Below are 26,405 nucleotides of genomic sequence, written 5' to 3'. Positions count from 1 at the left end.
TTTTAAGTATTATTTATACCAGGTTTTATTTTCATGTTTTATAAGGTTCGCTTCAAACGTACAGTTTTTGGTCTGTGATCAGTCACAGCATCAGTCGCTTCCACTATAGGCGTGAAGTGAAGCTGAGGCAATGACCTTCATGCCCTCCAGTCACCTGTGCTTTATGCAGATGACACATCCAGCCGCCTCCCAAAACACCGTCACCGCACCCTTACACGCTTTTGTGTCTACCACTTGTAGATTGAAGCTGATCTCAATGCTGTTTATGGATTCATGGGCAAAATGAGAACAGCAGAGGAAGCTAAATCAAAAGCGACAGACACAAAACGAGCCCGAGTCTCGAAGCCGCTCATTACACCGTAGACCATTAGCAGACCAGCAAGAGCAGAGAGATGAAAATCAAGGAGCCGTTTGATGCCCGCTGAAATGTCAGCTCCACTCAGACAAATACTCCCACAACACCACTCCCCTGACTCTTTTCAATTTTCTTATGGAAAATTAATCTTTAATAGGATAATAATTGTGGTAGCATATTTGATGTCACCCACCATTAGACCAGATTAATTAGGCCATTTAGTTTAGCTTAAGAAAGTGTCGCCCATGAAGAATGGGCCAGAGCGAAAGCAGAGAGCTGTGATTGGCTGCTTTATGTGCTTTGTAATGGCTTTCATTGGATTTCATGGCTTTCCATCTCACATAGAGCTGCTGTGCTTTAGTAATAGTTTGGCTCTGTGCTTTAGTTCAGTTTGGCTCAAATTTCAAACAGAACTTCACGGATTCCTGTTCTCATCTGCTCTTGGATTCACCGTTACCTGACTTGGATGTTGACCAACATCTTTGTCTGTTAAATTCTGCCTGGCTGGATACTCTAAATGTCACTGCTCCGCTCAAGCCTTATAAGCCTAAGCCTAAATCTGAACCGTGGCTCAATTCAGAGATTCGACTTTTAAGGCAAGCTTGTAGAAAGGCCGAGCGTAAATGGAAAAAGGTCAATTTACATATTTAATTTCAGTTGTTTAAAGAAAGTTTATTGGTTTATCAGAGTGCTGTTAAGTCTGCTAAAAATACATATTTTTCTAATCTAATCATGGAAAATCACTCTAGACCTAAAGTTTTATTTTCAGTCATTAATTCTGTTGTGAACCCCCCCAGTTCCAATGTTTACTGCTTCTGAGGCTCTATGTGAAAGCTTTTTGAGATTTTTTATTGATAAAATCTCCAATTTGAGACATAACATATGCCCTTCTCATACTGAACCCTCTATCCCGACAATGCACTTTGATTCCTGGGATGTTTTTGAACCTATTTCTCTGCAACTACTTAAAAACACCATTGTTAACGTCAAATCATCTTTTTGTTCTTTTGATACCATACACCCTACATTTTTTAAATCAATTGTTGATTGTGTTGGGCCGGGTCTGCTGTCTCTTTTTAATAAGTGTCTTTGTACTGGCTTTGTCCCTGCTGCCTTTAAAGTGGCTACTGTCACTCCTATACTCAAGAAGCCTTCACTGGATTCTTCTGTTTTGAATAACTTTCACCCTATTTCTGTTTTACCATTTATTTCGAAGGTATTTGAAAAAATTGTGTTTGATCAACTCCAGTCTTTTCTCAGTCGCAACGGTATTTCTGAAATGTTTCAATCTGGCTTTAAATCTGCACATAGCACCGAATCTGCCCTCTTGAGAGTGCTAAACGACATCTTTTTATCTACGGACTCTGGCGACTCTGTGGTCCTCGTGCTTTTGGATCTATCAGCAGCATTTGACACTGTTCACCACTCTACTTTGATATCTAGACTAGAGGCTTGTGTGGGGATAAAAGGAACCGTCCTTAAGTGGTTTCAGACATACCTCACTGACAGAAAATTCTTAGTCAAGTTAGGTAACTTTTCTTCTTCTGTTGCTCATTTAACCAGCGGTCTTCCTCAAGGCTCTATTTTGGCGCCCTCTCTTTTCTCCCTGTATATGCTTCCTCTGGGAACCATTCTAAGAAGACATGGGGTGTCTTTTCATTTTTACGCCGACAATACCCAAATTTATCTACCTATCAAGAGAAATGATCCCTCTGCTTTTACTTCTTTAATAAAATGCTTAGATGACGTTAAATTTTGGCTAGCCCAAAATGTTCTATCCTTAAATGAAGATAAGACTGAGGTGACTGTTTTTGGGCCCTCTGATAATTCTCAGGCAACCAGCTTAGATCTGGATAGTTTATCAGTGTTTAGATCTTCACGTGTACGGAACCTGGGAGTTTTGTTAGATGAGTCCTTAAACCTTGATAAACATATCTGCTCTGTAATAGGTTCTAGTTTTTATCAACTTCGCCTGTTATCAAAAATCTAAAAAAATCATAAATCTTTAGAGATGGCTGTTCATGCTTTTATCACCTCACACTTAGACTACTGCAACCCACTATACTGTGGTAGTTCTAAGTTATCAATCGATCGCCTTCAACTAGTTCAAAATGCTGCTGCCAGATTCCTTCATAATAGCCGCAAAAGTGCTCACATCACTCCAATTCTGCGGACCCTTCATTGGCTGCCTATTAAATTCAGAATTGATTTAAAAATTATTTTATTTGTATATAAATCTTTAAATGATCTAGCCCCTATTTATTTATCTGAATTACTATACCCATATACTCAAAATTCGCTTAAGACACTTAAGATCCAGTGATCAGAATCTTCTTCTAGTCCCACAATCCAGATTCAAACGTAGAGGGGATTGTGCTTTTTCAGTGGTTGGGCCGCGGCTGTGGAATAGCCTCCCTTTAGAGATTAGACTTGCCCCTTCTCTGTCCACTTTTAAATCTCTTCTAAAAACATATCTGTTTTGTTTGGCTTACAAATAATTTTCTGTTATGGTCTTTGCTTAGTCTTTTATGGGTTTATACTTCGTTTCTCTTGTGTTATTAATATAGTTACTTATTTTATTATTAAGGCGAGACCCTGTTTAATTGTGTAGCTGTGCAGATTTTTATATTCTTTTTACTATTTTGAATTTCTGTACAGCACTTTGGTCAGCCGTGTGGCTGTTTTATACGTGCTATATAAATAAACTGAAACTTGAAACTTTAGTACTGATAGTGAAGGTGTTGCTCAATGCTTTGGTCAATGACATCATACTTTTTATTCGTTTATTTTTATGGCCCTGATATATCAAGTTATTTCAGACAGTGACTTTTTCGATTTCTAAACTAAAGTTATGATTATTGTTTCTGATGATTATAACTGCCCAGAGATTGTAAAACTGAAAACAAAAATCTTGTAAACCTGAAAACAAAAATATGTCATAATAACAGTGTCAGTTCAGGTTATCAAATGCTATTTTTTTTGCCTGAAAATATTTTTTGAAAACATATTTTAAAATAATGTTTAAGGTATAGGGGTGAGCGATATGACGACTTTTGAGAATATCGTAGTATCGTGCTACAGCGCACATTCAATCAGTTACAGTTCTGGCGCCTCCGTCTCAATATACTATACAACGCCACATACATTCACATCAGTGTTAACTCAGCGGTAGAGTTACTCTCACGGGTCACTGCACTTATTCACAATCACAAAAGTCAATTATTTGCATCTGCTTTAAAGCCTTGCCGGTTAAACTTTTCATTCACGAGCTGTTCTGACGTGTGCTTTTTCTGAGCACCTACTCCTGAAGCGCGCACACTAGAAGTCTAAAACCCTGTTAAACAGCGCCTGATTACTGAACTAAGTTATCTTTTGCGCTAATACTGTCAAAACACACAAGGTTTAACACACAAAGCTTGTCTAAAATGAAAGTAAACAGTTGAGAGAAAAACGGATACGTGCCTGTATATTAGATGTGTAAAGGGACAGTACTAAACATGCTGCCGCTTGTCATTAAAGGGATAGTTCACCCTAAAATTGGTATGTTCAGCAAAAGAAAGAAACTCCTTCAGGTTTAAAACAACTTTTGAGTGAGTAAATGATGGTATAAAATCAAAACACTATGGCAGAATTGACAGACTGATGACAGAATTTATATTTTTGAGTGAACTATTTAATGTTAATAAAACAACAAAACAAAAAGAAAAATCACTCACTACTCTTGACTGAAAAACTTTAATACAGAATCAATCTGTTTTATTTTTATATTTGTTCATTCAATTTTGTGAATGCTCCTGCTAAATTGCACCATTTGTACCTGAAAATTTAAGATGTGCATTTAGTCAATTTGTTTATTATCTAAATGTTGAAACCCACATGAAATTGAATACAAAGTCTAAGGACTTGGCGTAACCATTTAACCTCATTCGTTTTTTAATAGATTTCCCCTTTTCATTATTTTAGGCATCCTTATTTGTCATAAAACTTGTATAGAGGGTGAAGAATTTAATAATAAAAAACAATTTTAGACACTTTTGTGTTTCATGAAAGAAGAAAGAAAGTCGTACAGGTTTGGAACAACATGAGTAAATGATGACAAAATGTAAATTTTTCATGTGAACTAACCCTTTAAAATGTGTCTATGAAGAAAGAGAAAGCAGAAATATTGACATTATTTCCTGGACAGCATCTTTTCTTTCAGTTAATCTAGAAGCTCTTCTTATCGGCTCTGTCACATTGCCATATAAAAGCCACCTCACTATAGCCTCAAGTCAACGCAGCCCTGCATCTCCGCTCTATTATGAGCTCTTTTTTTAATGAAATGTTGAATTTCCCTCATGTGTTTGTGTTGTATTTTTCACCTGAGCTCAAGCGGCATCCGTGTCAAGTGGACTAAAAGCCCATTGATGTCAATAACTGTATTTTTCCTCCGAGGCAGCTGAAGATGAGGTCTAATCGAATGGATATTAAAGTCACAATAGACTGCTCCTGCTATTACGGCCTGTCAAGCACGGCCCTTTCTCGCAAAGATTAGTTTCTCCTGCTGAATATTTATACACTTACTGTAGGCTTAACCTCCCAGTCAATGGTGTTTCATTCCTCTTCTGTTCTATTCTCTGCTCTCGTCTTTCATTTCTGTCCTCTTCTCGCCTCTCTTCTCCACTTCTTTTCCTCTTGTTCGCTCTGCTCCACTCGCCTGTCTAATTAAAGCAGCTCGGGATGCATGATGCCATTATTTAGAGACATTATATTACTGCCAATACTCTCTCTTTGGTTCTTGCAACACCAGCTCTTTTGGTAAAGTGTAATTTTCAGTGAGACTAACGATGGGGGGGGGGTGTTTGTTTTCTTGAATTTGTCACTTGAATATTCACATGGTTCCCACGGTCATGGAAACACTATTGGTTGTATTTTAAAATACATGTCTTTTTCAGGCATGGAAAAGACATGCACATTTTCTGTAATGCTATGGTTTTTGCTTATGCGTAGAACAAAACTTGCTCGCAAGCCTGTAGTGATGACACACGTGTGAAGGATTTGTTCTTTTGAGACGATTCTAGGGATGTTCATTTTGGTTCTTTTTCCTAACCGACAACCAATGCTCGTTAACCGATTGTTAACCGTTAACCGACAATATTATTTTAAATTAGAATTGAATTAAATTAGAAAGGATAAGTGTCTGTGACCCGTTAAAAAATACTAACATTTGTTTTACATGCGCAAAAAGCAGCAAACAACAGAACATGAGGATTCACATGGTCATCATATCACATCACGCACCTGCAGCACTTCTGCGAGCGGAGAAAAACTTAAAGCTAGGTTTTATATATGTATATATATATATATATAAAACGAATAAATAGGCCTATACAAGAAACATATTTTTACTTAAATAATAAATTAAGAAAATTTAAGAAAAACTGTGCAACAAGTAGCCTAGTATGCAGAATTTCGGTTCATTTTTGTGCTGCGCAAAAGGAAACAGACGGCAGAAAGCGGCATCCTATTTTTCTTTAGGCTTATTTTACAAAAGCACAAAGATTTGTTTTTATTGTGAATGTAGCTACACAAATAAAGGCAAACCTTTTACAATTCCGATTATCTTTAGGACTAAAAGGAGTAGTTTCTTCCACTGATAGAAGGAAAAAACTCAAGTGATTGCGCAGGCGCCGCATGCGCGCACACAGTTAAGCATTGCTACCTTGACAATTCAGCCAGCTCATTATCATAATAAAATACAGTCAGTCAAACATATGGAAACAAAGGGAAACACTGATTGTATTAATCAGTCAAAATTCTTACGGTCGGTTAAACGGTTCAAAATGAACATCCCTAGTCGATTCTTTTTGGTTGAATCAGTTTGAATCAGTTTGAATCAGTTGAACTGGTTCGCAAATCAGTATGAATGTTGTTGTTTTTTTCATTCACTGTGAATCATTTGGGATTCCGTCTGAATTTGAAATGATTTTCAATGAATGAATAAATAAAATTAATAATTAAATCCTTACCCACTGCTCACTGGAAAGTTCATGGAAATCAATATGCATGATTTTCTTAAAGAATGATAATCATGAATTCAGACACTTGCTAAAGTAATAGCCGCAAGAGTTAAGCTTTGAGTCTACATTCATGTCTGTAGCACAACCGGCGTAATTATATGTGATTATAGTGATTTTGCTTACTTAAGCAAGCAGCGCTAATGATAACCTGTCTGTGTTTCTCTCAGGTGTGGCCGGGGCTCAGCAAGCGCAGGGCCAGTCGAGGCGTTTCACAACCATGGATGTTGATGAGGAGGAGAACATGAGTGAGTGCTCGAGTCTGAACCCCAAACCCTCCATTCCAGCACAGAGCCCTGCACACTCCCCTTAACTAATGTGTCACTTACTGAACGGTTCATGTGCCTTCCCGTCCCGTCCCTCTCTAGGCCCCTCTCGCCGAACGATCCCACTGACACACACACAAGAGATGTGCGAGGGTCACTTCCTGTTGAGTCAAGGGTTTAAACATGGACAGAATTTTTATGTTGCATCTTCAGTTCATTTAAAAAACCCTCCCAAGAGTTTGTTGTCTGACAAACATTTTATATATTGGGATTTTCGACGCATTTTTTCTTTTGTTTTATTCTGTTAATACAATTGAAAACAATCGATACAATATCCAAATTTAGTTGAGGGATTAAATGTCTTATTTACATAGATTCAATTTCAAATTTTTATAACGTGAATCCATTTTTTTTATGGATTCTTATTGACAAAAGAATCTGGCATGACAGAGAGTCCATTCAGGCCACAATTTAGCCTTTTTTTTGTATTTTTTTGTCTTTTGATGAAAATAACTTTTAGTTTTGATTTTTGTAGTGTGTTTTCATCGGACTGAAATGGCATATAATAGTCAATGAAATAATAAAAGCAATGGCTTGTGGTTGACAATAATGTCTTAGATGAATATAAATATTTTAATATTTGTTAATTTAAACATGTATCAGACATACTGTATGCCACGTACAGTATCCACATACAGCACAACATGCTCCTGAAAAAAATAACATATGACCAGAAAACATAATAATGAAAAGAATTTCAACTTGCTTTTGGTTTTTACCTTAGTTCAACCAAAAAATAAAACTCTGTCATCATTTACTCACCATCATGTTGTTTTATGAGATATTTTGAAGAAACTACATTGAACCCTATTAACTTTTATCTAAATAATGAACAAATAAATAAATAAAAATGAGATGATAGTTAGTAAATGATGACACAATTTTAATTTTCATTTTTGCCTTTAAAGTACTTATTTTTATGCCATTGCAAATTTTGATAAAAAGGGTATCTAAATAATTGAAAACATATTATAGATAATAAAATTGTATTTGAATTTGTTTTAAAACACAAAAAAATTATCAGCGTTTTAAAACAAGGTGGAACCATCAAAAAAAAAACAGTGGAACCATCAAACTATGAGTATTGATGCTCAATAACCCATTAACCTAGAAATGTTGCGTTCCCTAATTCTTTGGGCTTTACTTGAATGTGATCAAAGAAGACTGATCGGATTCAAGGCTGAAGAAATACACAGCGTTCTTTTCGTGTCTCGGAGTCCCGATCGTCTTCATTCAGCAGTGCTGTGAATAGAAGGTTCTGGGAAGAGTTGTTAACCCAGAGGATATCTAACCCGCTATTGTCCCATCACTCAGCCGCTTCTGTTCAGAGCCACTGACAATGGAGGGTCCCGTCATTTATTACGGATCTGTAGTGAAGCGGACACTTTCTTATTTAGATTTTCTGCTGATAAGCATACATGATATCCAGAAGCTTTCTTCATGTGACAGTGCATATTTCTCTATCAGGTTTAGATGTTAGGTGCATGAAAGTAAAGGATTATGCACAGCGATTCATTGCTTGGCAAGAGCGACTGTTATACGCACTCATTCAGCACCAGATTTTTCACCCGATGACTAATTTAAAAAAAAGTTGTTTTTTTGCCCACTTTTTTTTCCCATTGATTTTCTCCATAGGAATTTCAGAAAGCTTTGACCAAGAAGTGCATTCGACTGCATTGCCATCCACCCATTGAGAATCAACATGGTGGTCTTTTTGACTCTACTAATGCACACAAAAGTACCTAGTGCACCTCGGTGTTACTTGTGCTTTTAAAGTTCATGTGTCTAGGGGAAAGATCCTGTTGTGTTTGCTTTTACATGTACTGAAAAAAATTGCATTAGAAACGATTTTAACTGAGAAATTGCGAGTAAATTTCACAAATAATTACAAAGAATCAGCAAGTAACACATTGAATTAAACATGAATGTTTTGAAGTACAAACACTAAAGTTGTATTTTCTTGTCAAAAACACTCTAATATTCTGTTTTATTTAGAACTTTGAAAAATCATTTTATGGCATGTAGTGACTAGCGAGGCAATGTTTTTAACTGCCAACTGTAAGAACTGTTAGTTTTATGCTTTTTCGGCATATGCGATTGATTTTACTTTCAGCTGAAGGTGGGCAACTCTCTAAACTGACAGCTTGAACATCTCTAGTAAACAATAAAAGCTGTTTTTGTTTTTCCAGGGCTGTTAAAGTTAAGTTGCATTGCATAAATCTTTGAGGGTTTCTTTGTTTTCAGTGTAACATTGGATTTATTCTGAAACCTAGTGACCTGTCTTGCTGTCTGCTTCTTAATTGAAATTGAACCTCACAGATTCTAGATAGGGAGCATCATACAAGTAGCGATCCTCACACAAAGCACAGATTTGACATTAATCTTATAAGCATAAAAATACATAGCAAAAACAAATACTGTGTCAATTTGTAATTATATTGCATGTTTTTAACACTTTCCGTTGCAGATGAATTATCGTAGAGTATTGGATGGAGTTTGTCACAATGAATGAGATTGAATATGCACACAGTACCTTTTGGGTGGCAATTGATGCTTTAAATTGCCACCTAAGTAGGCAGCTCACTAGGTTTTGGAACAAAGCTTTTGTTTTAGCAAGAGTGCTTTCCATTATTTAGGACAGAATTGATCACATGAAGTAAAATTAATTACACAAGCTGAAAAGTGTGTGTGTGTGTGTGTGTAACCATGACTCTTTTTTTTTTTTGCAGATTTCTTTTAAATTGTTCAAAAGAGCAGCATTTATTTTTATTCAAAAAGAGAATTTTACTGACCTCAAACTTTTAAACATTAAGTATATAAGGAAAGAAATGTACATATTTATACCACCAGAGTGATGATATGCATTTTTTTTACAACAGCTTTCTAAATCTACCTTAATGGGAATCAAGTCAAAGCGCTGTCTAAGTATTCATGCACCCCCTCTCACTATTGTTCAGCCTATTCCTGCCTCAGTTGTTATACAGGAAGCAATTAAAATTTCTACTGTCTGATTGTCTACTGCATTCGTTCTAGTCATGAGAAGTTTTACAGAGCATGCTTTAGTGCTCTGACAGTCCGACAGATCCCATGGGGAGAATGGGACGGGCGGAAAAGTGTGTGTGTGTGTGTGTGTGTGTGTGTGTGTGTGTGTGTGTGTGTGTGTGTGTGTGTGTAACATGGATATGTGCATTCACACGCATAAGAAGGGTTTCAATTTTTCAGATTCTGCTGCAGACTGTTTTGTACATTTCTCTCTTCTTTGTATCTATTTTTCGTTCTTTCTCCTCCACGTTCTCTTTTGCTCCCCCTGTGTTTTTTCTCACACGGCTTTCTCTCTTCTCAGATCTCTTCATTTTATTTCTCCTCCTGCCTTGCACCCACTCCCTTATCCACCCTGTTGTTCCTACTGTTTGCAGAGAGCTCTTACTCTGTTCCCCTACTGTTCACGGATGCTATTCTTTTTCTACCAGAGCACTGAAAGCAGTAACCTAGCGAGCTTTTGCTGAAGGATGTTATAAATGAAAATTTACCCAAAGTTCCATCCGCTTTGTCAACAGGACATGATGATGTGTGTTTCATCTGCTTATTAATGCAAAACAATTGTGACCTGTAAATAGACACACATGAGACAAGACTCATGAAAAATTGTCCAGGTTCTGTTTCACCCCAAAATCAAAATCAAATAATATTAATAAACCATACATAATTTTAAGGCCAGATTTTTATTTTATTTTTGGTTTGGTTTGGTTTGTTTTTTTTGTTTTGTCTTGTTTTGTTTAATTGTTTTTACTGTCACAGTTAACACATTAATAATGTTACAGCGTTCATTTAATTTGATTTCTAAAACCTTTAGAAGGAGTGAAAAACAGTTTTACATAAATATAAAATGTCATCCACACAAAGTGCCAAACCTAATAATTGCCTGTAGACTTGTTTGTTTTAGTTTTTTAGTATTTTATTTGCATTTAAAAATTGACTACAGTATTTATTTACATTTACTTATTCTTTCTTTTGATTTTTTGGGTTGAAATATGATGCTTGATTGATTGATAAAGAAATATTCACAAAACACCACACTAAAAACATTTCTAATATTTAACCTTTTTATTGTTCACCCAGTTGTATTGGTATTTTCATAACCACTTATATGAAGAGAATGTGTCATCCCTCAAAACGAGGTGCATTTTAGTCGTTATTAGTCCTTTTTAAAGCTTTGCTTTTGTTCTCCATTAATACATATTTTATCTCAAACGAGATGATTGATTGACTCTGCACGGGCCATTGCCTGCAAAACTGAAACTGTACTTTAAATTAAACTGATGATTTTGATAATTTAGATTTTATACCTCATGGTCTTCCTTAATTATGTTAATTAATCGTTTTTTTTTCTCTTGAAATTTTTTTTTTCCAGTGTCATCTCTCTCATAATTATTTTTCACAAGATTAGTCAAAAAATGTGTCATGCTAGAATCCCTCGGCACACACAACAAAAGGAACACACATCACTTGTTCAGTTACAAAGAAAGATAAAGGAATCTATAAATTTTACATTTACAAGATCCTGCAACGAAGGCGTTGTAAGTTACTCTTTCTGGGCACCGCAGGTTCATGCAGCACCGACGTAAAGGAAAACCGCAACCTGGACAACGTCTCTTCTAAGGAGGGAGCTGGCCTGGTGGAGCAGCTCCCCAACGGTAGTGGAGGAGGGGGTCGCAAGCGGCCCCTGGAGGAGGGCAACAATGGCCACTCGCACTCCAAATTCAGACCCAAGAAACGTAAGAAAATGCCAGGGCCGGTTCTGCCCAAGAACGCCCTGATGCAGCTGAACGAAATCAAACCGGGTCTGCAGTACAAGATGCTCTCGCAGACCGGCCCGGTCCATGCACCAGTCTTCGTCATGACTGTTGAGGTTAACGGTCAGTTGTTCGAGGGCTCGGGGCCTACGAAGAAAAAGGCCAAGTTGAACGCCGCCGAGAAGGCACTGCGCTCCTTTGTGCAGTTCCCAAACGCATCCGAGGCGCACCTGGCCATGGGCCGTACGCTCACCGTTAACACGGATTTCACCTCCGACCAAGCTGACTTCCCTGACATGCTCTTCAATGGGTTTGAGACACCAGCACCGAACGAGGAAACGTTTTTTCTGGGCTCCAACGGCAACGGCTCCTTAAAACCGCTGGGAGAGTATCCCATGCCCCAGGTGCCAGGTACGAACAGCCTCATGCAGGCGCCGCTGCCGCCGCCCTCCTCCTCGACCAGCGGCAAAAACCCTGTCATGATTCTCAACGAGCTGCGGCCGGGCCTCAAATACGAGTTTGTGTCGGAGAGCGGGGAGAGCCACGCTAAGAACTTTGTGATGTCGGTGACTGTGGACTCGCAGACGTTTGAGGGCTCAGGCCGAAATAAGAAACTCGCTAAAGCCCGGGCTGCCCAAGCGGCTCTGTCAGCGCTCTTCAACATGCAACTGGACCAGACCCCGTCCCGCCAACCCATCCCGAGAGAGGGGCTACAGCTGCACCTGCCGCAGGTAAGAGATCTCTACAGAGTCTTTCATACTGGCCAGAAAACTAGGCTACACATAATGACTGATGTATAGTTGTAGTGATGTATAACCCAAAAAGGAAAATTCTGTGGTCATTTACGATTCCTTCATTGAAAGTCCAAGTAACCAAAACTCTCAAATAGTTTAATAAAGGAATAGTTCGCCGAAAATGAAAATGTACTCGCCCTCAGGCCATCCAAGATGCAGATGAGTTTTTCTTCATAGTAACAGAACAGGAGAAGCATTACATCACTTGCTCACCAATGGATCCTCTACAGTGAATGGGTGCCATCAGAATGAGAGTCCAAACAGCTGATAAAAACATCACAATAATCCACAAGAAATCCACACAACTCCAGTCCATCAATTAACATCTTGTGAATCGAAAAGCTGCATGCTTATAATAAACAAACGCAAACGTTTTTAACTTCAAACTGTTGCTCTCTCCATAATATTACGTTCTCCAGTGAAAAAGTCCTCATCTGAATCAAGAGAGAAATATACACAGATCAAGCACCGCTTACAAGTGAAAACAGTCCAAAACAGTTCTAAATAAAAATGTTGGCTGATTTTGATGTGAGAGGACAACAAGAGATGGGCATTTTCACTGGAGGAAAGTTATTATGGATTATGGACTTGTATTTTGACCATAGGCAATGGTTTATCCAAGAGTTATGAAACTTTATATGATTTATTTAGGCTTTTGTTTAAATATAAACAATGAATCAATGAGGTTTGTTCTAGAGTATTGGCAGATACCGATCCTGATCCGATAACAGTGCAGTTTTTTTTTATCAATGTGGAATTTCTATACTTCTGTGTGTTGATCTGATAGTCACTCTTTTGTGTGTTCAACACAATCTGCTAAATATAGACAACTTATTTTAATGAAAAAATATATAATCTATGACAAAAATACTTTCAACTAGGTTAGTGGATAATTCAGCAGCAAAAGTTATTCTACAAAAATCATGAGTGCACAATAGTTTTATACAGTCTTTATACAGTATTTAGTGAAATAACATTATTTAGTGGGGAACAAATAAAAGTGAGTAAGTGTAGGACTAAACCTGGTAAAATGTTACACATTGCTCTTTGTATTGTGGTAAAATACATTCATGAAAAACAAGTAAATATATTTATATATAAATATATACTATAAAATTAAAATATATTTCTTTTAAATGTATAGCACAGTAATGGAGGCAGCAACATGTGGCACGCCTCCATTAGAGTGCTATACATTTAATTATTAATAGCCTTTCTTGCACTTTCCTATCATAGGACAGAACAAGAAAGGCTATTATTAAACTTTCATTGTGCAAAAGTATATGAAAGGCTCCAATACAGAGCTGCACAAAGCACTTATGCTCATCCCGTCTGCAGAATGATGCGCTTGACGCAACACGGAGTCAAAGCGCACCGCATTCACTGACCGCTCCCTCTCGTCTGACTGATACCCGATACGGCAGAAAATGCCAGTATCGGAGCTGATACCGATACTGAGTATCAGATCAGTGCATCCCAGGTTTGTTCCAGCACGTGACACGCACAAGTTTCTGTGTTTACAAAATGGGATTCACTCTAAGTATGGATGTTTACATGTGAACAAAAGTTTAAATTGAAGTCTGTTCATCATGTAAGTAGTGGTCGACCGATATGGATTTTTTGAGAGCCGATGCCGATAAAGCAGGATGGCCGATATAAAGCCGATATAATTTTATTTATTTTAATTTATATTTAAGAAATTTGAAATCATTTGAAAATGGATTAAAATAATTGTGTAAAATAAACACTTATAATTTAAAAGACAAAGCATTTTTCACAAATAGATAAATATTTGATACAAATCTAATTAAAAAGGAAGTAAACACTGTAACCAACAGGGCACTCAGTATTCTGGGAAGTTTGTGTGTATTGGGAATCTCATATATATATATATATATATATTTTTTTTTTCTTCTTCAAATAAAGCCAAGGTAACACTCGTTTTATGTACAGCACACAATGAAAATGACATGAATATAACAGTGGGCAAATGCATAAAGTGCAGCATAATTTGAAATCAAGAGTTTAAAGTTTGTCGATCGCGCGTCTCTGGTGAAGCTGAACTCTCCTCCTGTCCGCATTCAATTTGCACGCACGGACCGACCGTCACGCAGACAACACGCGATCATGCAGGATACAAATGCACACTTCACAAGATCTCATCTAGATTCGACTAAGTCTGCAAGGTTTGTGAAATTAAAAGTTCATTAGTCATTCAAAGATTTGTTTAAATTATATAAATGCGTATTTGCTGAAAGCTGACGGCAAATGAGAAACTATTATAATGTTTGCCTTTCTTTTACTAATAATGTTAAAGCAATCGTTATAATACTTTTTTGTATACATTTTAATTCCTTTGTTTAACAGTTATATCTGATTATTAGATAGACTTCTATCCATATTGGACAGAACTGAACGATTTGTTGAATGACGCCTTTGTTAACTTTTAAGTTTTGTTTACCTGGACTTTCAGTGGAGGTACAGAAATCTTTCATTAAAAATATCTTGATTTGTGTTTCGAAGATTAACCAAATTCTTGTGGGTTTACAACATGATTGTGAGTAAATGAATTGTCATTTTTAGGTGTCCTTTAAGAGTTCATTCACACAGAGCATGTTCCAAAACCACGAGATGAACTATGAAGTTAACCATTGAGACGCAATGCAACAGCTAAATAGATGTGGGTTGGGATCTAGCATTAAAACATCTAGATGTAACACAACATAGGCACATCAATTCCCATGCATCTTAAATGGCCTTTAACATTTTGGTTTATTCACCACATTTTTGAAAGTAATTTAATTATTAACAGCTATGCAGCAGTAAATAGTAATGGTTTATTTATACCCTAGAGATAAGCAGGCCTCAATTGGTAAAGAAATCTTGTAGAAGACTGCATTACAGTTAATAAAAGTTAGAGGATTTTTCACAAATTCAAACTTTAACGTTGAACCTCATTTAAACCTTTAAAAACTCGTACTGCGGCTTCCTTTAGCACACACACACACCAGACTGGCTAATAAAGTCTGATTGTATCTGATCTGTAACAATCTGATGAATATAAGAAATCGGTCCTTCACATCTCATAGTGTTTAATTGAAGTTTCTGATCCGTTTAAGTTTATCAGAGATCATCATCTAAGCCTTTATAATGTGATGCGCAAAACTGGCACAAATGGCCGTCTTCATTAGGAACAAAGCCTAATGGAAATGAAGATGAGCTCTGTTAAAATATTGGGATGGATTGAGTGATATAGCTTAAAAACCTTTCTTGATATGTTTTATACCATTTGATGATATTCTTCACTTATGCATTTCATTTATTAGCTATTTTGCTAAATGGTCTTTTTGTTTTACTATTATATTGTGTATGCATATATGTTATGTATTATATGCATTTATTAAGATTCACTTAATTGGCCTGAACTGATTTATTAGATGAATCAAACTTACCAACTCCTACTGACTTGAATCCTTTTTACATTTTTGTACATGCAAATGTTTAGACAATTAAGGACCTTGGAACTTGTCTTCAGGAAATGTGAATGGCCAAATAAAAATGTTCAAATCATTATGGGATTCACCATGTTGCTTAATGTCAAGTCACAAGCAAAGCATTGGATATATGTCATGCATATTCAATATATTGCTCACTCCTGCCAGTGAAACAACACAGTGAGCCGAAATGACCAACGACTGGCGTTTGTGTGAGAAGACGTCTCTTTACACTTTTCTAAAATCCTCTGTTAATCCTGCTTTTGAGATAAGGCCAGGCCTGGAAGCGACCCAATCTTAATTAACATCTTCCTCTGAACCGTGTCAAAACAAGAACATTTTGTTTCAGCCTGCCCACTACCTGTCCACTAAAGAGCAGTCCTGTCAGTGGCATGTTTTGTCTCTGATGCTGATGGCTCTTGGGCTGTCTGTCTGCATGACAGATACAGCGCCATGAATGCAAAACCCCATTATCCATCCCTAATCTGATAGCCACATATTTAACATGCTGTCAATACGAGACCCAAGGTGGAGAGGTGTATTTGTTTTAAGCAGATGGCGAGAGGTTAAATAGACTCTGGTCACGGGACGACTGATCGTTTCAGGCATGTTTTTCCTGCTCTTGTGTGGCGATACAGACTGACCTCACATCCACAATGAAAGGTTGAATGATATAGGAGTGACAGAGGGCAATATGTCAAATATATAATATATTGAGTATATAATGTATTGAGTACTGTAATTATATATCAAAGTAATGTTTTATGACACTGTGTTAGTTTTTGCTTTAAAAGTAACAGATAATGCCACATTTTAATAACATTATAGTAATGCCCGTCATTTAAAACATTCTATAATATAATAAATATGTAGTTTTCCTATATAGGTACAGTATATGTATGTATGTATATATATATATATATATATAAATATAAAATAACAGTAATTAATAATTATATTTAATCATTGGATTATATAAGAAATAGACATTGGATTATGACAATGTGGTACCTATTAGGCGAACAACAAATTAGATAATTATGTAATAAAAATAATAATTGTATAATTATAAAATCATGTATATATTTTTTGTAAATAATATTTATTTTTATTTTATTTTATTAGTGTAATGTTACTAGCATAAATGTTTAAACATTGGACTATATAGAAATGAAATTATAATATTATACAGTATATGTATATATTATATTACATTATTTTTGTATATATGTGTCAGTGTGTGTGTGTGTGTGTAATTAATAATTATTTTCTATGGCACATATTAGCTAATAATATCATTATCTGATATTTGTAATATTTTGATATATACCTTTACTTAGAAAATTATTTGCACTGTAATTGCCACTTAAAATGATAAATTATATATGCATTTTTAATGAATAATATTAAGTTTATTATATAATTATTACCATAATAAATGTGTAATGATTAGACTATATAAAATGATATAAAATTACTTATGATGTTATTAACATAGAATGTATGTTATCTTCCTTGAAATGTTTTATTTTTTTCTTGCTGCGTTAGCCTCCTTTTTCCACTTTCTTGGTTTTCTAGGCTGCTCTCATGTGAAATCTGTCAGTGTCTAGTTGGCCAGTGAATTCCTGTCATCTGTCCCCAGGCGCTAATGGGAAATGAAAGCAAATAAAGATGATGGTGGAAACTAGTGTGTTTTATCATGAGAGTAAAATGCAGCCTTCTGTTCGGTTGGAGATTTCGCTGTCTCCTGATAATATATCGAGAGTACGCTCCGCCGAAAACTCCCATTAGCCGTCTCCGACCGAGTGACTCCGAAGTATTTGGGAAGTAATGTTAGACTAATGTCTCTAATTCTTGCCCATTCGGCCATTGATTTTTCCCTGGCATAATCATTTTCCAGCATATTAACAGGGAGCTTAAGGAATGTGAAGTGGAGGGCACTGTTAGCGGAAAGGAATCACAGAGGTGGGAATCTTCAGGTGCCTGAAGGGTTTCGATGAAATATTGATATTATATTGCAGCAGCAGAAGGTGAATCTGAGGTCTGCGGTAAATTTTGCTTTACAGTCGTCCATAGAGGAACAGGTTCTTTGAAATATTCAGTTGAGTTTCATTTGAGTTCATTCCATTAAAAATCAGTACATTGTGTTGAAACTCAGTATTAAACTTTGACTTGTAAGTTAAAAAATGTTTTCGTGGAATTGCATATTCAAAAAGAAAGAATGTAGAGCCTTGACTTGATTTTATCCATCAGTAATTGATTGGACTATGAGAAGTGGCTATTACATACTGAAGCAAGTTTGTTGAAGGGGATAGGGGATACAAAAGAGGATAAAAAGTGAACATTTTATTATATTTGAATAATATGCACCCATATATGGCAGTTTGTTTCTGCCACGGGATGGAAAAAAGAAAAACTGGATTTGTGAGATTGCAAAATGTATGCAAACTCGCAATTCTGAGTTTATATCTGTTTTTTTTGTTTTGTTTTTACTCAGAATTGCAAGATAAAAACTTATCTTGTTAATAAATTTTGCACTCACAAATCTTGATTTTTGTTCTCATGTTTCTTCACAGAATTGCAAGTTTATATCTTATAATTGTATGTTTTTATTCCATGGCATTAATAAAAACAAAAAACAGAACTGTAAGATATAAACTCTAAACTCCAAGAAAAAGTCAGAATTCTGATTTTATAACTCATATAATCATTTTTACATTTTTTTCCCCCTCTGAATTTCAAGTTTATTTGATGCAATTTCAGGTAAATTCAGACTTATTTTTTTATGAAATGCGAGACAAAGGCAGAATTGTGAGATGGAACGTCACAATTACCTTTGTAATGTTGTATCTGTGACAGAAATGGCCTTCTATACCCATGAGTCGTGTACTGTTCTGAATATGCCATGCCTGCCTATAGCAGAGTCATGAATGTACTGATGTGTGTTCATGTGTTATTGATGTTAGCATTGCCGTCTGTGTGAAGTCTGACATCTGTATGCTCTTTACCAGGTCCTTGCAGATGCCGTTTCTCGTCTGGTAGTGGACAAATTCAGCGAGCTCACTGACAACTTCACGTCTCCACATGCACGACGGAAAGTTCTGGCTGGCATCGTCATAACAACAGGTAGAGTTCTATATACGATTTTTATTCAAAACGGTTCCATTTAAACATTGAAGAATGTTAGTAATCCGTTTGAATCAGCCTAGTGAATCACTCACTGACTGAACTGATGTGCATGAAGAATGCTTTTACTATTAAAATATCTAAAGGAATCACTAATGAAATCAGATCCTGAATCTTGAGTTGTAGATATTCCTAGACGTCAGTACAGCAGTTTTCATGGTTTGTGATTTTTGTTGGTGTGTTTCTTCTTGCTTTTAATTCAGGCACCGATGTCAAGGACGCGCAGATGAGACAAAGGTAGAGCTCTTTAGCCATAGAGATGTTGCCTATGTTTGGAGTAAGAAGGGACAGGTGCTCAACCCAAAGAACACCGTCTCCAGAGTGAAACATGGAGGAGGGAGTATAATGCTGTGGGGATGTTTCCGTGCGTTTGGAACTGGGAATCTCATCAGGGTCAAAGGAATCATGAAAACTGAAGACTACGAGAAGATTTTGAAAGACAACCTCAGGCAATCTGCAACAAAAGATGGTTTGGGTCAACGTTTTGTCTTCCAGCATGATAGCGACTCAAAGCATACCTCATTTCTGGTGTAGAACTACCTCCAAATGAGCAAAGTGTACATCCTTGACTGGCCTGCACAAAGCCCAGGCTTGTATCCAATAGAAAATCTGTGGGGCACACTGAAGAGCAGAGTCCATGCCAGGAGACCATGGAGGAACTTGAGAGATTTGCTAAGGAGGAATGGGCTGCAACTCCTCAGGAGACATGCCTGAAACTTGTTGAGAACTACAACTAAAGGCTGTTATCAAGCAAAAGGGATACACCATTGACTACTAACATCAGAGGGCTAATCATTTTGGCCTGTAGACTTTTTTATTATTGGTTATTATGTTGTTTCTATGTGTATTACAAACATTCCAAGCTTCCTAAATAAACTATTATGTTTAGAAATGCTGTGTTGAAAAAAATCTTCATCCAAATCACATCCAAAATAAAAGTTTTTGTTTATATAATATATGTGTGTGTACTGTGTATATTTATTATGTATATATATAAACACACACATACAGTATATATTTTGAAAATATTTACATGTATATATTTATATTCATATAATTTATATTATATATAAATATATTTAATATCAAAACATAAAATATTTTTCTTAAATATATACATGCATGTGTGTGTATTTTTATATACATAATATACACAGTACACACACACACATATTATGTAAACAAAAACTTTTATTTTGGATGTGATTAATCCTTTGACAGCACTAATATATATTTATATTAGTTATATGTAATTCAAGAAAAACAGTGTTAATATATGCTATGTAATATTTATACTCTGCATTGATACGTGATATAGATTAATCATGAGCTAGCCTTTTGCAACTTATTAAACCACCAAATACTGTGATCGATTGAAATATTTATGAAAAGTAAATTAAAATAAATTATATAATGTATAAAAATAATCGTTTATTATAATTAGTGCTGTCAAATTGATTAAGCGTGATTAATCACATCCAAAATAAAAGTTTGTGTTTACACTAAACCGTTGTTTTTATATATATATATATAAATATAAATATATACAGTACACACATAATACATTTATTATGTTAACACAAGCTTTTAAACACAAACTATTATTATTATGATTTTATTGTTGTTGTTTCATGTTACATTTTTATATGCAATTCAGGTTTCAAAAGTCAGTGTATGAGATATTTAATAAATATACAGAGCAAACCTTTAAATGTTTGTCTTGTTGAAGTTCAACTTGCAGTCACAATGTGTCAAAATAATTATGGTCATACAGTTTTGTATCTGTACATGACTAGAATTGGGAAGAATTTTTCTGCCGTTTGTCTCTAAATTTAGTAACAATAAAGAGGAGCACCAAAAGTCCATATTTGCGCAGTGTGACAAGCGTGGCTTCCGGCTGAAAGACAACGTCCAGTTTCATCTTTATATCAGCACATCGCCCTGCGGAGACGCCCGGATCTTCTCTCCTCACGAGGCGGGTGTAGAGGGTGAGACCGAGTCTTCAATAAAGCTAACTATACCGTTCTTTACACAGGATCTGGCGGGAGGTGGATGAGGATGTTATTTAGGGCTGCCACTAATGACTATTTTTATTTCGATTAATCTATCGACTAATTTATCCATTAATCTAAACAGTTAATTTCCGATTAAATTAAACCAAATGAAATCCAAAAGTAAAAAAGTAAAGTGCAACAAAGTGCAAGAAGCAAGTGTCCATCTCATAATCCAAATCACTGAAATCAAAGTTCAGTATTATAGTGTAAGTATGACAACATATCCACGTGTTCTAGTCTACTAATAATAAAGTTATAATAAAAAACACTTTTTGAAGGAGTATTTACCAGAAATATTTTTTTACCAGAATTTATTTGGGAGAAAATTTTAAATGTGCAGTATTTCTGAAAAAAAAATACATAATTTTTTTTTTTTTATAAAATCAATTAATTGGAGATGCTTTTGATTATTACAATTTAATGGAACCATTAAAATGGAATCCAGAAAATAATGTAAAACAGAATTTGGTAAAGATAAAACTGTAAAACTCAATTAATTAGACAGGCTTTTTGATTAATACAATTTAATTTAACATTAAAACAAAGTATAGAAAAATTTAAATGGAAAAAACTGAATTTGGAAATAAAACGGATTTCATAGGGCCCTATAATTATAATTATTTTTTTGTGGTAATAAAAATAGATGCAAGTCCCAATATTTGGCATGACATTTCAAAATGTCTCACTTTCAACATTTGATATGTTATCTATATTCTATTGTGAATAAAATATAAGTTTATGAGATTTGTAAATTATTCCATTCCTTTTTTACTCACAATTTGTACAGTGTCAACTTTTTTGGAATCAGGTTTGTATTATAACATAATTATATGGTAATTAGGGGTTAATATATCATGCAGCCTTGGAAAACAGACTAATAATGTGTTTTATACATTCTCGTCTGTGAAATGCGCCACTTCCGGTATTTTGCCGGTTAGCCGATGCGAGCAAAATGAAGTCAAGGATTTTTACAAATCGAATAGTCGAATAAAATCGACTAATTGCGACAGCCCTAATGTTATTTTACTCAAACACTTGTTTGAAATTAATGATCAAAACTGAATAGTTGTATTCAATTAAGATTAGGTTGGGTCCTCTTATGATCAGGTCGCATTTCATTATAATTTCACTCGAGTGTCTGACTGCATTTCAAAAACAAATTTCATCAGTGTTTTTAATTAGCTGGCTTTGTTGACTCTGCTTGTGGCCTGATTAATTCCTCTCTTGAGTGTTGTATTTGAATCATTTTGCTTGGCTTTATATGTCATACAATTAAGCAGTTGAAGCAACAAAAAAAAAAATCACAATTACTGTTCTTTGTTAGTGTTATTGGTTGATTAAATCAATGATTGGTTTGTCTAAGTAGATTAAACGTTTTAGAAACATTGCCTGTAAGAGCCACCCATTCTTTTGAAATGTTTATTTCACTGTCTAATTCATCTGTTTTTTTCTGTTCTCTTCAGACCAGGGAGACAGACACCCAAACAGGAAGGCAAGGGGCCAGCTGAGGACCAAGATCGAGTCTGGAGAGGGAACCATCCCGGTGCGCTCTAGTAACACCATACAGACGTGGGACGGAGTCCTGCAGGGCGAGCGGCTGCTTACGATGTCATGCAGTGACAAAATCGCGAGGTAGATTGGTAGCATGCATATCACACATACATATCTACATAGACATCTTAACTGATGAAATACTGATCAAGTATAAATATGAACAGATATATAAACGTGAACCTTGAATAATGCAGTAGAAGTGCATAAATATAAATGTATCTGATTGCTCTGTGTCAGCAACAACAATAAACGGATCACAGCTGCAGGGCTCAGTTTTGAGGATGTTTCTATCTAATGTCAAATATTTTTTTACAAAAAACTGTTTATGAGGTTTATAGCTGTTACATTATAGCTGATTATCAACAAATATTACAGTTATACTGCATTAGTTTGTTGTAAATTTTATATAGATAAAAAAAATTATAATATAAATAGTGTAATAAAATTATTAAAATTAAAAAAATATATATTGAAAATATTAATTTGTATTTTGGGTTTGTATGCATTTACAATATATATATATATATATAAATATATACAATTTTAATATATATAATTTTAATTGTTAAGAAAGCAGTAAATAAGCATTAAATGAAAAATGTGCATAACAATATTTAATCTTAGTTGGCAATTTTTTCTTTTGAGTCCTGAACTGATTTCCATAAGCATGTTATTTAATGACATTATTTGCTAATATGCATATAAAAAAATAATAAAATATGTTATTTTTTCAATCAAATTTAGATTTAAAAATGCTACTTGTTGCTATTTAAAGAAATAAAAATATATTCCAGTTCTCTTAGCCGAGCTTGTTTGGGGTTGTAATGCTACATTTACAGTTTGGCCATAATGAGCATAATTTTCTTCCTACCTTTACTTCTAAAAATGCTGTATAGTTGGAGCGAAGCTATTGTCAGCCCTCTTCATTAGAATAGCAGACAGCTCAGCAAAAGCATTAGTCCAGAACCTTCTGGTTAAACTCTCTGCACTAGGTAGACGCTGTACCTGTCACCGCTGGGAGAGAAGAGAACAAGGGCTTTGTGAATTTAATTGCCCATTGGCTCTTCCCGGGCTTCATAATTGACAGGGAAAGAAGTGCATGGTTCAACATTACTATAACCCTAGTTAAATAAAGAAGAGCGTATTAACAGTGTAGGAGGGAGTGTTCATTTCTCCTGTGGGGTCAGGGTTGCGCTGTGTCTTCCTCTGTGAGCGGACAGATAAGAACGTGTCAGAGACAGCTGTGACCGGAGAGCACAGGTCCTGTCTATGCTGATGAGAGAAAAGAGAAAACCTCCTCCGTACACACACTTCTTTCACTGTCGCTAAATACTACATATATATCATCCTCATCCCACAGTTTTTATTTATTATCTATTTATTTTTTTGTTAAATTGTGTTTATTTATTTGTATATGTTTCTGGCACAAACCGATCGTTTTGTGTCTTAGGACATCAATGTGTCGTCACGAGCCGCAGGGTTTAATTTGGATTTGTCTGTGCATGTATTTTTACTCTCATAGATTTTGTTACCATTGCCATGCATTATACGACTGATAGACTGCAACGGTTAAAGTTAAAAATCATCATATGTGTTCTACTGAAGAAACAAAGTCACCTACATCTTGGATGCCCTGGGGGTGAGCAGATAAACATAACTTTTTTTTTTTGGATGAGCTATCCCTTTAATACCAGGGATAATTGAAACTAAAACTGAAACCAATTTCATTACTTGAAACAAAATAAATATTAACTGGGGAAAAAAATATAATCGTGAGTAAATGATTTTCTTTCTTCTGATGAACAAAATATGATATTTTCAGTCATTTTGGTAAAAAAATAAAAATACAGTGGACGGTAGGCATTAACCTTTTTTATTTTATTTATTTATTTATTTTAATTTTTGGGTGAACTGTCCCTTTAATTCATATATACTGTATGTATTAGCATCTATAATGAGAAATAGACAGTGAGCGTTTCATGTTTTCAGTGTCTGTTTTCTATCAGATTCAGTTTATTGCTCTGGTTTTCCTAGGAAAGTGGTGTTTAGTCAGGGCTGGGCTGGTTTATGTGTTGCTCAGGGACACTCACACACAGCAGAAGTGATGTTCACAGCTCACGCTCAAGGAAAAGCAGCCCATCTGCTGGGATGTATGAGCGTGTGTGTTGAAAGAACTCTGTGTCTCATCCATCAGGACCTGTACCTGCTCTGCTAGTAACATGACCAGATGTAGGTCTCAAACCGGGACACAGCGGGTGGAGGGTGTTCCTGTGAATTTTTCATGGGAGGTGCTGAGCCACTCATGTCTGTAATAATGCTAAGAATAAAAGTAGCTCCAATGCATGTTGTTTATTTCAGTGAAACAGTGAAATCTGTCTGGGTTTAAACCCTCTTTGTGGTCACTATTCTCCTGTTTTATTATTTTGCATAAACTTACAACAGAATTAAATGCAAAAAAAAAAAAACTTAAATAATATATTTAATATATTATTTAATAACATATAATTATATATTTTTTCATATACTTAATATATATATATTTTTAATTATTTATTTCTGTGATGGCTTTTCAGCAGCCATTATTTCAGTCTTCAGTGTCACATGATTCTTCAGAAATTATCAAGAAAAATATTTTGTCACTTTTGATTAATTTAAAGGGTTAGTTCACCCAAAAATGCAAATTAGGCTGTGTTTTACTCACACCCGAGGCATCCTAGGTGTATATGACTTTCTTCTTTCAGACGAATTCAGTCGGAGTTATATTAAAAATTAGAGCCTGACCGATATGGGTTTTTTGGGGCCGATACCGATATTAGGGAGTAAAAAAAGGCAGATACCGATATATATCGGCCGATATTCTTTGTGTATATTATAGTACAGTACCACTCAAAAGTTTGGACACTTTCCCATTCGTGTGTCCAAACATTTGACTGGTATTATATATAGAATACAGTATATACATAAACAGAATATATATACATAAACACATTTTTTTGCAATGATCACTCAAATGTGGTGATCAAACTCTTATAATGGTGACAGAGATATGTAAGGGCATTTAACAATTTAACAATAAACTGTTAATAAACAATAAATTTGTGCGATGCACAAAGTAACGGGGTGTTAGTTGTAACACACGTGGTTTGAATATTTATTTTACCATAGTAACATTTAAATTCTGGCTTAAGTAAATTTTTTATCTCAGTTTTTATTATTCATTTAAAATGAGACAAATCTGCTATTATTTTAATCTCAATCTGTTATTTATCAGTTCAGATAGTTTTTTTTAATGCTTCGCTAACTACCAGTCGCGCAGATGGGGCACGTTGTAACACTGCGTTACAATGTGCTATTCTATGACATTAGCGATGTAATTTACACTATTTACTTTAATTAATTTGAATGAGAAACAACGAGAAACAGGTGAATAAAAACTGACAGTCAATGTTTAATGTTTAGAAATTATTATTTCAAGACATGTAAAGCATTTTTGCTCGTTTATGTGGGCCGTCCCAAGCATGGTTGCAATGTGTTCATTGTCAAACTCCAAAATCTGATTATTTTTAATTCTTAAAAAACACCATTATTTTATTTGAAAAAAAATATATATATATATTTATTTATTAACAAAATATTTTAGTTTGTCTTGTATATTTTTTTCATTCGATCAGATAAGATTTTAAGCTGTATGGTCAAGTTACAACGTGCCTCTCAGATGTTACAATGTGTTCCACCTACGGGGCATGTTGTCACATTTCACTTCCATTTTTTGAGGGTAAATAAAGAAAAACGT

The 26,405-nt window shown here is 35.2% G+C and overlaps 1 protein-coding gene across 1 annotated transcript in view; it reads left to right on the top strand.

Moving 5' to 3' along the window:
* The window catches only part of LOC107601361 (double-stranded RNA-specific editase 1-like), a 133,402-nt gene that overhangs the window by 93,289 nt on the left and 13,708 nt on the right, over positions 1–26,405 (top strand). The window contains exons 3-8 of the mRNA XM_016293524.1: positions 6,582–6,659; positions 11,342–12,261; positions 18,830–18,944; positions 19,208–19,241; positions 20,796–20,992; positions 22,522–22,690. Coding sequence (XP_016149010.1) covers positions 6,582–6,659; positions 11,342–12,261; positions 18,830–18,944; positions 19,208–19,241; positions 20,796–20,992; positions 22,522–22,690 — 1,513 coding nt within the window. The remainder of the gene's footprint in view (positions 1–6,581; positions 6,660–11,341; positions 12,262–18,829; positions 18,945–19,207; positions 19,242–20,795; positions 20,993–22,521; positions 22,691–26,405) is intronic.

Source organism: Sinocyclocheilus grahami, unplaced genomic scaffold (assembly GCF_001515645.1).
Source record: "Sinocyclocheilus grahami isolate Dianchi unplaced genomic scaffold, SAMN03320097.WGS_v1.1 scaffold304.1, whole genome shotgun sequence".
In the NCBI taxonomy this organism is placed as follows: Eukaryota; Metazoa; Chordata; class Actinopteri; order Cypriniformes; family Cyprinidae; genus Sinocyclocheilus; species Sinocyclocheilus grahami.
The sequence above is the reverse complement of the archived record's forward strand: the minus strand, read 5'-3'. Positions and strand labels throughout refer to the sequence as shown.